Below are 16,066 nucleotides of genomic sequence, written 5' to 3' on the forward strand. Positions count from 1 at the left end.
ACCGGATTAGAGAGTTCTGTGTGCTGAATTCCGGGATTTGAAGTTTGGGGTTCGATTTAGCTTTCATCTATAAGTTCAACGTTTGTTTTGAACTTTTTCCTTCTATATATTTGATATTATAGAAGCACAACGATCCATCACAAAATTCCAGCAGCAAACAGCCAAACACAGATAAAATCACAGGGTCGCCGTTTCGACGGCCCTGCGGTTGAGCCCAAACTTTAGCCGCATATAAAGTTTTCCTTCTCTTCATCCATTGTCAACATGGCACACCCGTCGTTCAGACTTTAAAAAGCACAGGTAAAATTTAAACCAGACACAGAAAGGCCGCCTCCAAAGCTTTGGAGGCAGCAGCAGGCAGGCACCGGAGACATATCTTTCATTTCCTCACTAGGGCTAAAAGATGGTATAGGCCGATCCAGGCTATCTAAGGAGACGAATCAAGCTTTTGGACTTTGTTAGCCCTTTCGTGGTTGTCAGAGTGGCGACCACCCCGCTTCCCACCACCGTGGTGCCTTCCGCCGCCACCTCTGTTGTTCTTCCAGTCCCTGGGAAGTCCACAGCAAGGGAACAACAGTGTTATCTCATGAACATGTTAAGCAAAAAAGAAACACGGCATACGGTTTGCCCTACCACTGAAATGTTTTCAGTCTGGACCAAAGAATTTCGTACGCGTAGGCTTATAGAGATTAAAATTTTGGTGGTGGACAACATTATTCTAGACACAACTATGGTTCCTTTCTTGCACAGCATTAGGTTTTCTTCTTGATGAAATTTCAATAGCTATGATCCAATTTATACCCAGTTTATACTACAACGAGGAAAAAATTAAACAGCATCAACAATCTCAAATATAAAAAAATTATAGTACCTTCCTCCCCTGTTGCTTCTATTATTGTTATTGAATCTCCCTTGGCCACCCTTTATTCCACTCCAATAATCTTTCTCAGCTTGTCCTGCATTGAAATAATAGGTTCATCAAATAGAGATTAATCATAACCTTCAAATCTCCTAAATTATACTGACATTTCAATACCCAGTTTAATTGATAGTTTTACAGGAAAGAACGGAGCACACCGATGAAAATTATTTCAGGCGTAAACCTGAACCATCCGAAACTCACGTTTGGATGAAAAACAATTACTACATGTAACAGCAATTATATACATATTGTCACACATAAACTACAGAACCAACAGGTACTATAGGAAGGAATCTACTTGCATCGTGCCTTAAGTTACTTCATTCAGTAAGACCCCAAAATAATTGAGAGAAGCTGAAGTATTTACCAGACACAGGTTCCAAAGTGACAAGGTGGCCCTTCATAACCAAACCACCTTCATCCGCAAGAGCTGCAAATGCACGGGCCTTTTCCGCGGCCGTCGATTCCTCAAACCTAAGGTATCCTGAATCATCCCCCTTACTGAAGTCCACATACTTCAAAAAGGGAAGAAATCGAGAAAAATATTAAAGTTTGGTATAAACAAATGTCATGTGATAGAGAATTGTGTTTAATCGAAGATGTTACAGAAAATACAAAGCAAAGATAATATATAATTTAAGAATTCATGCGTATTAGCCTTCTTCGGGGATGCATATAACATCCTTGAAAAGATTAATAGACCGTCTTTTGTATTCCCTATAAATATGGTTAGACATTATTCTTGGTATAGTCCAGTTAACCAGATAGATGTGCAACATCTAGTGAAAATGAATTACACTTTTCAAATACATATTCAAACAAAAGAAACATTTCTGCAACAGTGACCTAAATAGAATCAAACCACAGCATTATTGGCAGCCAACAATTGGAAGAACTGTCTGTGTATAACAGTATCTTGTGATTTACAAAAGTACATGATTCTACAACTTCACAAGAACTAAAAGCCAGCTCAGTGCATGTTTGGTAGTGGTTCCGCAATCTGTGGTAAACCATAGATGGAACTGTAAATGAAATTTGCCTGTTCCAGACATGTTATGCATTGAATTGCTTAGATAATCCAAAGGTGGAGGTGCATGTGAGTTGAACGTCATGAGTGACATTTGAACTTTCTAATTCTGTGCTTGTTCCAGCAAGCTTGGGAGTTAATTTTTTTTTACTACAAAACCTAAGGTGGAGATACATGTGAATCAAATATTATGACAGTTTTAAGTTAAAACTTCTGATTTCTCTGCTTATTATTTTAGTAAGCTTAAGAGTTAAATCTGCAATAACCTCACAGCAAAACAGGGTATCTTACAGGTCATATACTCACCTAGTAATAGTATGTAAACAAAGATTGCTGGTCATGGTATGAGAACAAACTGTAAAGAAAAAGAAGGACCGCCAGAAATCAAATTACCCGCACTGTGCCAAATTTGGCAAAATATTCTTTGAAGTCCTCCCTTGAAACTGGCTCCTTGTCATTTTCTGAAGGGCTTTTATCATCCTTTTTAACAGATTGTGCATCTGACCCTTTCAACTCCTCAGCATCATCTGACTTCTCTTCCTTGGCATCAGTGTTCTCAGGGGCCTTCTCTTCAGAAGCTTTCCCCGATTCCTCCACAGAATCGGAAGCCCCTTCCTTCTTGTTGCTATTATCAACTTTGTCCCCACCATTTTGTTCTGTGTCACCATCAGCTAGAATTCTCTTCAGCTTGAAAGACAGAATCAGACCTTTTGGGTATCTATACAACCAAATATTGATGATTCACAGGGTCAAGTCAAACTCTAGAAACTAAAAATAGCATGTTACATATTGTTAGTACAGAAAGTTTACCCTTCGTCGTGACCGTTTTTATTAGGGTGTGTATTAGGGTGCGACTTCTCATAAGCTTCTTTCTTAGCCTCCATTTCAGCATCAAATTCCTTCCTGTATTATGCCAACATCGGATAACACGTTATTGATACATAGTTATTAATAAAGTCAGCAATGTGAAAACTATAGACACTGCATCATGATTCTAAAATGTAAAGAGGAAATGTAAGAGGAGATGTACAAAATCTTGCATCTAAGTATCTAACCAACATCAATTGATAAAGAAAGAGCATGCAAACAAATATATTGGGAATAAGCCCAAAGAACGAGAACATAAGTTATGTCACTGGTAAAATGGTAAGCATGAGAAAAAAGAGCTTGAATCGGTAGTTATCTTACTTTGTTTTTATTTCCAGATCCGCTCCTGCAAAACTAAGTTTGTTATTCATGATATTGTTCGCTTCATCTTCTTCCGAAAATTCGACCAAAGCTGTGCCGCAGAACTGCCTCTTGTCAGAAACATGTTTTGGTAGCCTTACGCTGTTAACCTGTGATGCACACAGTTCAGAAACAACATAGCACCATCAGCATTTATGTTACACGATTCATGTATTTATAATGATGCTGCGTCAACTTGCAAGTTTGCCAAACTATCATATCAACTGAATATAACATGCATAGTGCATCTAACTGGACATTTCCAGTTCAAAGTAACTGATAAATGTGTTAATGAAAGACTGAAAGTTGAAGCAACACGCGATGTGTAAACTAGCGGTTCTAGCCTATCCTGTCAAGTCTGGTACTCAAGGTTATACAAATAACATACCTTGCCATACTGAGTAAAGAAAGATTGAACATCTTCCAGCTTTACGTTGTGAGGAAGTGGTGACACAGCAATTGACCTCGAGTCAATTTGCACTATAATCTCATCTGGCTTCAACAACTCGTTAGCTCTCCCAACTCTCTTCCCTGTATAAACAAAAAATTGATATCAGTTACGGAACCATATAACTCGCATATTTCTGTAAGAGAAACTGAAGCAAGACATGTTCATTTTGGCCTAATTTGCACCATGCAGCAACCATCCACTTTAACAGGTGAATTAGCTAGATCGTAATGAAGATTTGATCAAATATAAGAATAAATCATCTACAGTACTTAACTATGAACTACAGAGTTCACCATGTCAGTCACTACATGAAACTGGAAAACGGAATATTGAGCATGATTGGTTTGATGCCAAAAGTTGGCATGCCAATATTTGGCAAATGCCAAATGTTGGGTAGTGATTGGTTGGCTACCAACTTTTTTTCTCAACCTCACAAAAAGTTGCCAACATTTGGCAAATTTTGATTTTGCCAAATGTTGGCTTGCCAAATATTGGCAGTGCCAATTGTTGGCATCAAACCAATTATGTTCATTATCCTTCCACTCAGAAGTTATGCTTCTTCAGTATTGAAACAGGAACCCCACTGCAGATCACTATAGATTCGCATGTCATGTGAACGGGCTGACAGGCTGTCTGGAATAACTTCCTTACCGTCCTCAGAGACACGGAGGGCCGCGGAACACCGCAGCACCTTGGCGACCGCGAGCACCGTCGTCTCTGGCACGCCGTCCTCCTTCACGGTGGCATCTAGGCCAAGGTGCGACCTCATCTTCGCGAAGGAGCAGATAAGAGCCAAGCTCACCACTGCTTGATCCGAAACCCCCCAAAAAAGAGCACCAAAATTAGCACCGGTACCACAAAAAGCAAAGCAGCATGATCATGAAAACAGTGAGGAATTCGTACATCCATCCTCGCTTTCCTCGACGGTCTTCCGCAGGAAACCGTCGCGGGGGAGGTTGCTGTCGCTGAAGTAGAACTCCACCTGCGGCTCAAAACAGAGGCGGGGAGAATAAGCAACCACGACCCAGAAATTTCAGGGGGGACGCTGGGATCGGAGACGGGGTAGGAGCTCCAAACCTGGCGGAGGACATTCTTTGCCTTGGTCTCGTCGAGGGAAACCGCGGGAGCTGGAGCGGGGGCGGCGGGGGCGGCGGCGGGGGCGTCTGTTGTCGCCATGGCTAACGCGTTTGGGCCGGAAGGGGCGGATGCGCTAGGGTTTAGGAGTATGGCGGGTACTATTCGGGTTTAGGGTTATTTAGCTGCGACGAAATAGAAAAGGTATCTGCCTGGGAAGGAAGGACAGGCGTGTGGGGTGTGAGGTGTGCGTCCGGGCCTGTATGGGCTGAGCGTCCACGTCTTCCACGCATTTGGGCTTTGCTAGGATTATTGAGTTGGACAGGGCCAGAAACCGTGGGTTCATTGGGGTGCAGGCCTGCTACGCGGAGAGATTGCGTATCTTCTTTCCATTAATAGAAGGAGTTAATGAAAAATTATATGCTGTTGGTATTAGGGCTGCAAGAAAAACTCAAGGCTCGTGAGCCGCTTGAGATCGACTTGTTTTTTGACTCGACTCGAGATCTTTTTTCTTTGCGGAAAAACTTCCAATCTATTCATCTTCAATTATGGCAGTACAATGAACACCAGAAATAAAAATTACATCCAGATCCGTAGACCACCTAGCGATGACTACAAGCACCGAAGCGAGCCGAAGGCGCGCCGCCGTCATCGCCCCTCCATCGCCGGAGCCGGGCACAACTTGTTGTAATAGACTGTCGGGAAGTCGTCGTGCTAAGGCCCCATAGGACCAGCACCCCAGAACAGCAACCGCCGCCGATGAAAAATAGCGTAGATCGGAAGAATCCAAACCGAAGACACACGAACAACGACGAGATCCGAGCAAATCCACCAAAGATAGATCTGCCGGAGACACACCTCCACACGCCCACCAACGATGCTAGACGCATCGCCGGAACGGGGGCTAGGCGGGGAGACCTCTATTCCATCTTCAGGGAGCCGCCGCCGTCTCGCCTTCTTGAGTGGGACACAAACCCTAACAAGATTAAAAAACAACTAAAAATGGAGCCCTCTCACCGGCCCTTGCCAGGATCCGCCGCGCCTCCATGGCCCTAGGGCCACCGGAGACGAGGCGGACCTGCGCCGGCGCCGGCGAGAGGCATGAACCCTAACTTTCTTTCTTGGAGGAGGAGGAGGAGGCGGAGCCCTGGCTATAATTAGGTCAAATCATAGTCAACGTCACCATGGCAAGGATAATCGGCCACAGACCATCATCTATCTAAAATATGATATTTTACTCGACTCGAAAAGAAACGAGCTAAGTTTGAACACTTTATGTAGCTCGACCAAGAAACGAGCCGATCTTGAGCCAATGTTGGCTCGCTCGATTTTAGCTCGATAACTCGATAGAATATCATTATATGTTAAATGATCATGCCATATATTAAATGAAAATAAGATAATTTATTACCATATATGTTGTCCATAATTTTTCTCCATTTTATTTACCGACGAACATGGAAACTTAATTAAGTGCAGAGAAGATTTAGGCCTAATTATGGCATATGGTCGACTATGTGTTAAATATCCTATATTTTTGGCAAAGGTTCCTAGCATATTCACCTTAATTTTTTTGTTTTTCATCGATAGATTTATAATTTTTACAATCTCATTTAGCTCGAAGCTAGCTCGAGATCGACTCGAGATCGTTACAAGTTGAGCACGAGTCATGTTCTACAGCTCGATCATGAGCTTCACTCAGTTTGAGCTCGCTCGAATTTTCTTAGCCAACTCCAACTCGCTCGAGCTCGACTCGTTTGCAGCCCTAGTTGGTATCTATCCTCGGTGGGCGACTTTTGCGAAGACCATATCCGAATTGCATGGCAAGAAACAGAGCTAGAAAGGATGTGGAGAGGGCATTTGGTGTGCTTCAAGCTTGTTGGGGAATTATGCGCAGCGCTGCAATGATGTGGGAATCAAAAACTTTGTGGCAGCTGATGACATGTTGTGTTATTTGATGAGGGTGATGGTGTAGCCCAAACTAATGATTTTGAAGCACCTGGAGAACAGGTTGAAATCCCAGAAGATCAAGATGCAACTCAGCTTATGACCTTTCTGCAGCTGCATCAGAATCTTCGAGATCATCAGGTGCACAAGCAGCTACTCAATGATTTTGTCGAGCACATGTGGACCCATAAATTTTATGTAAACACTATTTTATGCTCGGTATTGACCAACATTTGTTATGTACGTGTGACATTGGTTTGCATGATCAACGTGCATGGATTTGAATGGATTTGAGAGTCCGGATTTGAGAGATGTGGATGCCCGGAGATCAAGATGCAACTCAGCTTATGACCTTTCTGCAGATGCATCAGAATCCTCGAGATCATTAGGTGCACAAGCAGCTACTCAATGATCTTGTTGAACACATGTTGACCCATAAATGTTATGTAAACACTATTTTATGCTCGGTATTGACCAACATTTGTTATGTACGTGCGACATTGGTTTGCATTATCGACGTGCATGGATTTGAGAGATGTGAATGCCCGGAGTGAAATATGAGGGCCAGTCGGGATGCATCCACGGGTGTGCCCGGGCTCTTCCGCGGGCGTATAGGGGGCCAGATTTACCAAGTCCGGCTGTACATGCTTTCAAAAAGTAGTTAACTATGTATGTTGTGCCGATACTTGAGCTAGTTTTTGTAAGTCTGCGTTTTAGAGGAAATGTTGCTTTGTGGTTACAAACTTATGAAGCTATGCATAACATTAATAGTTGGGAAGAACTAGTAGTAGTTTTTTCTCAAAATTTTGGTAGAGACACGTGTCATATGCATTTCAAAAGCTTGGAGCATACAGCCGAACTCCCCAAATTGACGGAGCGGATGCAGGACCACTCATCAGAGAAGAAAAAAGTTGACCCAAACGTACCCCTCAAAGCCTCCCCAAAAGCCCAGGTGTACAGGAGAAAAGGTGAGAGACATGACTGTGAAAACAAAAATTGAGCGGACGCGCCCAGGGCCGAATTAGGTGCATGCAGCCGTAGATGCTCTTAGAGCGTCTACAGTAAAAGAGTATCATCACAAATTTGAGCAACTTACGCATGAAGTGTTGGTATATAACATAAATTATGAGGAATTTGTTACCAAGTTTGTAAAAAGGGATAAAACGTAAAATTCAGTCAGGTAGAAGTTTACATAAGCGTAGGACTGTTGATTCGGCTTTGTCTCTTGCTCAAACACAAGAAGAGGAGGCGAAACTTGCATCCAGCTCACGCTACAGAAGTGATTTCAAGTACTCTGCTCGAAGTGATTACAAGACGTGCAGTCCAAAGAGTCAACTTGCTCTATAATCTCATCTGGCTACAGCAGCTCGTTAGCTCTCCCAACTTTCTTCCCTGTATAAAAGAAAATGAAAATCAGTTACGGAACCATAGCACTAGCATATTTCTACAAGAGCAATTGAAGTAAGACATGTTCATTCTGGCTAATTTGCACCATATGCAGCAACAGTCCATTTTACCAGATGAATTAGCTAGATTATAATGAAGATTTTTACCTAACGTAAGAATAAATCATCTACTTCGCGATGAACTACAGAGTTCACCATGTCAGTCTTTACATAAAACTGGAAAGTGGAATATTATCCTTCCACTCAGAAGCTATGCCTCTTCAGCATCGAAACAGTACCCCACTGCAGATCACTATAGATTTCGATCTCATGTAAAGGGACTGACAGGCTACTGGAAAATAACTTCCTTACCGTCCTCAGAGACGCGGAGGGTCGCTGAACCTTGGCGACCGCAAGCACTACCGTCTCAGGCACGCCGTCCTCCATCACGGTGGCATCTAGGCCAAGGTGCGACCTCATCTTGCTGAAGCAGCAGATGAGAGCCAAGCTCACCACTGCCCAATCCCAAACCCACCAAAAAAGAGCACCGAAATTAGCATCAGCACGACAAAAAGCATGATCATGAAAACAGCGAGGGACTCGTACATCCATCCTCACTCTCCTGGACGTGGTGCCGCAGGAAACGGTCGCGGGGGAGGTTGATGTCTCCGAAGTAGAACTCCACCTGCGGCTCAAAGAAGAGGAGAGAAGAATAAGCAACCTTGACCCAGAAATTTCAGGGGGCCGCGAGACGGCTGGGATCGGAGACGGGGTAGGAGCTCCAAACCAGGCGGAGGACATTCTTTGCCTTGGTCTCGTCGAGGGAAACCGCGGGGGCTGGGGCGACGGCGGCGGCGGCGTCTGTTGTCGCCATGGCTAACAAGTTTGGGCCGGAAGGGGCGGAGGCGCTAGGGTTTAGGAGTACGGCGGGTACTATTCGGGTTTAGGGTTGTTTATGTAGCTGCGACGAAATAGAAAAGGTATCCGCCTGGGGAAGGAAGGACAGGCGTGGGGGTGAGGCGTGCGTCCGGGCCCGTATGGGCTGAGCATCCACGTCTTCCACGCATTTGGGTTTTGCTAGGATTAGTTTAGACATGGCTAGAAACCGTGGGTTCATTGGGTGCAGGCCTACTACGCACAGAGATTGTGTATCTTTTCATTAATAAAAGGAGTTCGTTTGTCTAAAAAAAAAGGAGTTAATGAAAAAAAATTGTTGTTGGTATAACATGTAACATGAGCGCAGGTGGCATTACACGATGACCCTAGCATGCGAGGAGGGATGCTCAACCCCAAGTGCAACGCCTACATCTCAGGAAGGATTATTGTCAATCCTTTAGCACGAGCCTTCGCCCATAGCCATGGTTGATCTTTGATTTTGTCGACGTCCTGGAAACGGGTACCCAGACTTGCCTGCCTGCGGTCCATGGCGTGGCTCCATCAACGACCCGGTACGGCCTAGCTTCAGCAACAACAACTGAAGACCCTCGCGAGGGGGACGACACCAAGACCTTCCTAGGGGACGGCCTCACTAGATTGGCTCCCGAGAAGCGGAGATATCAATGCAAGGAGCACCTCACGAGGTTCAGGTGACGTGAGCCATGACGACCAAGGCCAGGCGGGCGCCAGCGGTCGCAGTGTACCAGTTTCCTCTTTGGTGCTATGGAGGCAAGCGCAGGTGCAGGGTCCCAAGGAATCAACCAAAGGTTTCCATATCGGTGCAACGAGACCAAGACCGCCAGGACGGAGGTCATCGCGGAGCCCACCGCGGCGTCACCACCAGAGCCTTTTGCAGGCAAAGACTACTTTTGTCAGGATAGCATGTACTAGTTATCCCCCTTCAAATTTGGCCGTTGTGGGATCCCTTCCCGCCTAACATTTGGAAAGAGGACCAAGGCCACTATAAATAGGACTTAGCCACCATCATAGACGGGACGGATCAATTCCACCCTGACCATATCACCAGCTCATCAAGCTCAAGAACACCTAACCTCCTGAGGCTGTTCACCCACTGTACTAGTTCATTCTCAGCCCCTCGAGGCAATCCACCACAAAACTGGACTAGGGTATTACACCGCAAGGTGGCCCGAACCAGGATAAACTGTTGTGTCTCTTGTCCCTTGGGTTCGTCGAGCTAGCGTCGAGTTAGGCCGTGGAATCGTTGAGCAGGCAGACTGGGAAGAGAGAGTTCTTCGCACGCACCCCAGAGTTCGAACCTCTCAAGGGTCTGCGGAACTCCGAATCCGACATTTGGCGCGCCAGGTAGGGGTGCGTCGAAGCCTCCCTTCTGTCAACCGACTCGCCGCCGCTTCATCGCCTCCATGGCTGATGCTCGTCGGACCCGTGCTGAGCGTCGAGCCGCTCGCGTCGCCCAGACGGCGCCCGTCGGCGGCCTCCCCGTCGTTCTCCATCACCTGCTGCCAACGCCGCCACCTGCCTAGCGGGACACGAGTAACAAGCTTCATCGTTGCACCCCTCCGTGCGGCGAGATGGACGCACCGCCACCCCGTCATTGACTCCGGCTGGTTCGTCGTCCCACGCTCGTCACGGCCTAGCCAACGCGCAGGTCGCGTTGCTCATGGCGCGTGAGCTCCTGTGCTACCGCCTCGTCGACGACCTCTACGAAGACTGGCTGGACGACATCGCCGAGCTTGTCAGCGCCGCAAGGGGCTCTCCTGCACCGTCCCTCTCGCTGCCTCGCCCGATGCCCGCTGCGGGCGACGTAGCTCATGGAGCACCTCCGCCACCTCCCCGTCAGGACATCGCCCTCGGTCTAAGGCGCGCGGCCCCATGGCGTGACCCGCCGTGCAGGGCGCCCGCGCGCGAAGAAGAAAGCTGCCAGGAGGTCCAGCGGCCGTAAGAAGGTGCTCCAGCGCTCCCTGCGCCACCACGTCAAGGCCGCGCGCCGCCTGCAGTGGTGGCGCGCGAGCATCAAGATCAGGCTCCACTTCCACGACGGGCTCTCGTGACCACCGCGAGCTGCCGAGCCTTCACTCCTGAGCTACGCAACGTCGTCTGGCCAGGCAAGTTCAAACCCGACCTGCCTCCGCGCTACGACGGCACCCCCGACCCTGCGGAGTTCCTGCAGCTTTATGAGATGAGCATCGAGGCGACCAACGGTGATGAGAAGGTCATGGCGAACTGGTTTCCCATGGCCCTCAAGGATGGCGCGCGCTCGTGGCTCCTGAACCTGCCCCTGGGACCGATCTCCTCCTGGGGCGAGATGCGCGAGCGTTTCGTCGCCAACTTTCAGGGCACTCGCGACCGCCCACCTGCCGTGGGCGACCTGCGACGCATCAAGCAGCAGCCAGGGGAAACCCTGCAGAAGTACATCCAGCACTTCAACATCGTTCGCCTCAAGATCCCCAAGGTTTCAGACGAGGCCATCATCTCGGCGTTCTCCGATGGCGTCCGCGATGTCAAGATGAAGGATGAGCTTGCCATCCATGAGGACCTGTGCACGGCTCTGGAGATGTTCAACATGGCAACCAAGTGCACGAGAGCTGAGGAAGGGCGCCTCGAGCTCCCGGCGGCCGACCTAGAAGACAAGAAGGCCAAGGCCAACGACGTGAAGCGCAAGGGGGCAGCCGTGCTCGCGGATGAACCGGAGATGAAGCACGGCTGCGACCACCCAGAATCATCCAAGGGCAGCCGTCCGTTCTGCGTCTTCCACAACGTACACAGCCACAACACCAATGACTGTCAGGAGCTTAGGGCCGTACGCGATGGGCGCCTCGGTCGACACCCCGAGTGCAACGATCGGGGCTACAACCATGAAGGAGGTAGAAGTGGAGGACGCTGGGACGACCGCGGCCCCCGCCAGGAGTGGCGCGACCAGCCTCGTGAGGACCACTGGCAAGGCTAGCCTCGCGAGGGCGCCTGGAGAGACCAGCCTCGTGAGGACCGTCCTCAGGGCAACGCCGGCCTCCCTCCGCTGCCACCACCACCAAGAAGGAACGACGACCACCACCAGGACGAGGGGGCTGGAGGCTTCCAGGAGCCGCATGCCATCGCCTGCATCTTGGGCGGCGCTCAGGTCCCAGCCTCACAGCGCATCTTCAAGCAGTTCGCTCGCGAGGTGCACGCGACCCTCCCCACTCCCCAGGCTCGAGGCCACACGTCCGCTCAGGTGGTCCAAGTGCACCATCACCTTCAGCTCGTCCGACCATCTCAAGTGCGTGGCAACTATCGTCGCCCTCCCGATGCTTTGCTCGCCCATCATCAGCAATGTCCTTGTCACCAAGATCCTCATCGATGGTGGTGCAGGGCTCAATGTTCTTTCCATCAAGACGTTCGACCGCCTCCAAGTGCCATATGACCAGCTGCAACCCACCAAGCCTTTCTCAGGAGTGACCGACGGCTCCACCATCCCGATAGGGCAGATCCGCCTCCCTGTCACCTTCGGCCAGCACGGCAACTACCGCACCGAGCTCATCGACTTCGACGTCGCCCACATCCGCCTTCCGTGCAATGCCATCCTTGGATATCCGGCCCTGGCCAAGTTCATGGCGGTGACCCACCATGGCTACAACGTCCTTAAGATGCCAGGGAACCACGACATCATCACGATCGCCTGCGAGGAGAAGGACGCGGTGTGCTCCCTCGAGCGCGCCTACCAGGCCGCGGCAGTCAAAGACCCAGACAACGAAGGCGCCATCTACCCTCCTGAGGCTGTCCCCAAGAAGAAGAAGCAGCTACTCCGCCAAGAGCCTCAGGAGAGCGGTGTCTCCAGCGGCACCACCTCAGGACATGCGCCCACGGATGGGGCGCCTCCCTCTCTCGCATAGGAAGGCGCGCCTGGCGCCCTCCTCAGGCTGGGCTCGGGGGCTCTCTTCTGGAGGGCCTCGGACTTAGCCAATGTCACGAGGGAGGCGCTCGGGCACCACATGGAGGCATGCTTCATCGCACGCTTCCCTCACGAGGGCACAAGGCACGGGGTGCCAGGTGCTTAGGAGTTCATCACCAAGGTGACCGAGGAGCTTCAAGAGGCGAGAGCCATGCGCGGCGACCGCCGCCCACCACCTGGCGTGGCTCCTTGTCCTGGCGAGGACAACGAGCTGCGTGTCTGCGTCAAAATTCCAGGGCTCAACAGAGCCGCATCCCAGGAGCGCTTCTGGCCATCGCGCGTTGGTCGGTGTGAGGGTCCGCCTCACAGCTACGTTCGCATGCCCTTTGGCCTACCGAGCGCAGCTGTTACCTTCCAGCGCCGCCTACGAAGCATCATGGCGGCTCAGGAGGCCAGGCACCACGCGGTCCTAGCGGAGATGGCGACGGTTCTTCACGAGCCTCCAGAGCCTCCCGAGGTTTAGGACCCAGGCGGCTCGTGAGGAGCAACCTCTTCAGCACGCATCTTCAGCTACTTCAACATCTCTTCAGCAACGGTGCCAGGTGTTTCCGGTTTATTCAGTTGGGGGCGCCCCTGGGGCTGCATTACCCCCAAACCGCATGGGCCTGTCCCTGCTATTGGGGAACGCAGTAATTTCAAAAAAATTCCTACGCACACGCAGGATCATGGTGATGCATAGCAACGAGAGGGGAGAGTGTTGTCCACGTACCCTCGTAGACCGAAAGCGGAAGCGTTAGCACAACGTGGTTGCTGTAGTCGTACGTCTTCACGATCCGACTGATCCAAGTACCGAACGTACGACACCTCCGAGTTCAGCACATGTTCAGCTCGATGACGTCCCGCGAACTCCGATCCAGCAGAGCTTCATGGGAGAGTTCTGTCAGCACGATGGCGTGATGACGGTGATGATGTTGCTACCGACGCAGGGCTTCGCCTAAGCACCACTACGATATGACTGAGGTGGAATATGGTGGAGGGGGCACCGCACACGGCTGGAATAGATCAACAGATCAACTTGTGTGTCTAGAGGTGCCCCCTGCCCCCGTATATAAAGGAGCAAGGGGGGAGGCGGCCGGCCAGGAGGAGGGCGCGCCAAGGGGGGAGTCCTACTCCCACTGGGAGTAGGACTCCTCCTTTTCCTTGTTGGAGTAGGAGAGGGAAGGAAGGGAGAGAGAAGGAGAAGGAAAAAGGGGGGCGCCGCCCCCCTCCTTGTCCAATTCGGACTAGAGGGGGAGGGGGGCGCGGCTGCCCTGGCTGCCCCTCCTCTTCTCCCACTAAGGCCCATGAGGCCCAATTAACTCCCCGGGGGGGGTTCCGGTAACCCCCCGACACTCCGGTTTTCTCCGAAACCACTCGGAACACTTCCGGTGTCCGAATATAGTCGTCCAATATATCGATCTTTACGTCTCGACCATTTCGAGACTCCTCGTCATGTCCGTGATCATATCCGGGACTCCAAACTACCTTCGGTACATCAAAACACAAAATCTCATAATACCGATCGTCACCAAACTTTAAGCGTGCGGACCCTACGGGTTCGAGAACTATGTAGACATGACCGAGACACGTCTCCAGTCAATAACCAATAGTGGAACCTGGATGCTCATATTGGCTCCTACATATTCTACGAAGATCTTTATCGGTCAAACCGCATAACAACATACGTTGTTCCCTTTGTCATCGGTATGTTACTTGCCCGAGATTCGATCGTCGATATCTCAATACCTAGTTCAATCTCGTTATCGGCAAGTCTCTTTACTCGTTCCGTAATGCATCATCCCGCAACTAACTCATTAGTCACATTGCTTGCAAGGCTTATAGTGATGTGCATTATCGAGAGGGCCCAAAGATACCTCTCCGACAATCGGAGTGACAAATCTTAATCTCGAAATACGCCAACTCAACAAGTACCTTCGGAGACACCTGTAGAGCACCTTTATAATCACCCAGTTACGTTTTGATGTTTGGTAGCACACAAAGTGTTCCTCCGGTAAACGGGAGTCGCATAATCTCATAGTCATAGGAACATGTATAAGTCATGAAGAAAGCAATAGCAACATACTAAACGATCAAATGCTAAGCTAACGGAATGGGTCAAGTCAATCACATCATTCTCCTAATGATGTGACCCCGTTAATCAAATGACAACTCATGTCCATGGCTAGGAAACTTAACCATCTTTGATTCAACGAGCTAGTCAAGTAGAGGCATACTAGTGATACTCTGTTTGTCTATGTATTCACACATGTACTAAGTTTCCGGTTAATACAATTCTAGCATGAATAATAAACATTTATCATGAAATAAGAAAATAAATAATAACTTTATTATTGCCTCTAGGGCATATTTCCTTCAGTCTCCCACTTGCACTAGAGTCAATAATCTAGTTCACATCGCCATGTGATTTAACACCAATAGTTCACATCACCATGTGATTAACACCCATAGTTCACATCGTCATGTGACCAACACTCAAAGGATTTACTAGAGTCAGTAATCTAGTTCACATCGCCATGTGATTAACACCCAAAGAGTACTAAGGTGTGATCATGTTTTGCTTGTGAGAGAAGTTTAGTCAACGGGTCTGCAACATTCAGATCCGTATGTATTTTGCAAATTTCTATGTCAACAATGCTCTGCACGGAGCTACTCTAGCTAATTGCTCCCACTTTCAATATGTATCCAGATTGAGACTTAGAGTCATCTGGATCGGTGTCAAAACTTGCGTCGAGGTAACCCTTTACGACGAACCTTTTGTCACCTCCATAATCGAGAAACATATCCTTATTCCACTAAGGATAATTTTGACCGCTGTCCAGTGATCTACTCCTAGATCACTATTGTACTCCCTTGCCAAACTCAGTGGTAGGGTATACAATAAATCTGGTACACATCATGGCATACTTTATAGAATCTATAGCTGAGGCATAGGGAATGACTTTCATTTTCTTTCTATCTTCTGTCGTGGTCGGGCTTTGAGTCTTACTCAATTTCACACCTTGTAACACAGGCAAGAACTCTTTCTTTGACTGTTCCATTTTGAACAACTTCAAAATCTTGTCAAGGTATGCACTCATTGAAAAAATTTATCAAGCGTCTTGATCTATCTCTATAGATCTTGATGCTCAATATGTAAGCAGCTTCACCGAGGTCTTACTTTGAAAAACTCCTTTCAAATACTCCTTTATGC

At 48.8% G+C, this 16,066-nt stretch overlaps 1 protein-coding gene across 1 annotated transcript; it reads right to left on the reverse strand.

The window, feature by feature from the left end:
* Window positions 1–220: 220 nt before the first annotated feature.
* LOC109770354 (la protein 1) lies at window positions 221–4,906 on the reverse strand. The gene is made up of 10 exons (XM_020329055.4): window positions 4,705–4,906; window positions 4,531–4,609; window positions 4,279–4,431; window positions 3,565–3,707; window positions 3,138–3,286; window positions 2,760–2,852; window positions 2,343–2,667; window positions 1,290–1,437; window positions 872–956; window positions 221–548 (listed from the first exon to the last, which is right to left on the reverse strand). Exons 1-10 carry the CDS (start codon window positions 4,801–4,803, stop codon window positions 428–430), a joined length of 1,395 nt encoding a protein of 464 aa, XP_020184644.1. The 5' UTR covers window positions 4,804–4,906; the 3' UTR covers window positions 221–427.
* Between the last annotated feature and the right edge of the window lie 11,160 nt (window positions 4,907–16,066).

Source organism: Aegilops tauschii, chromosome 2, assembly GCF_002575655.3.
Source record: "Aegilops tauschii subsp. strangulata cultivar AL8/78 chromosome 2, Aet v6.0, whole genome shotgun sequence".
In the NCBI taxonomy this organism is placed as follows: Eukaryota; Viridiplantae; Streptophyta; class Magnoliopsida; order Poales; family Poaceae; genus Aegilops; species Aegilops tauschii.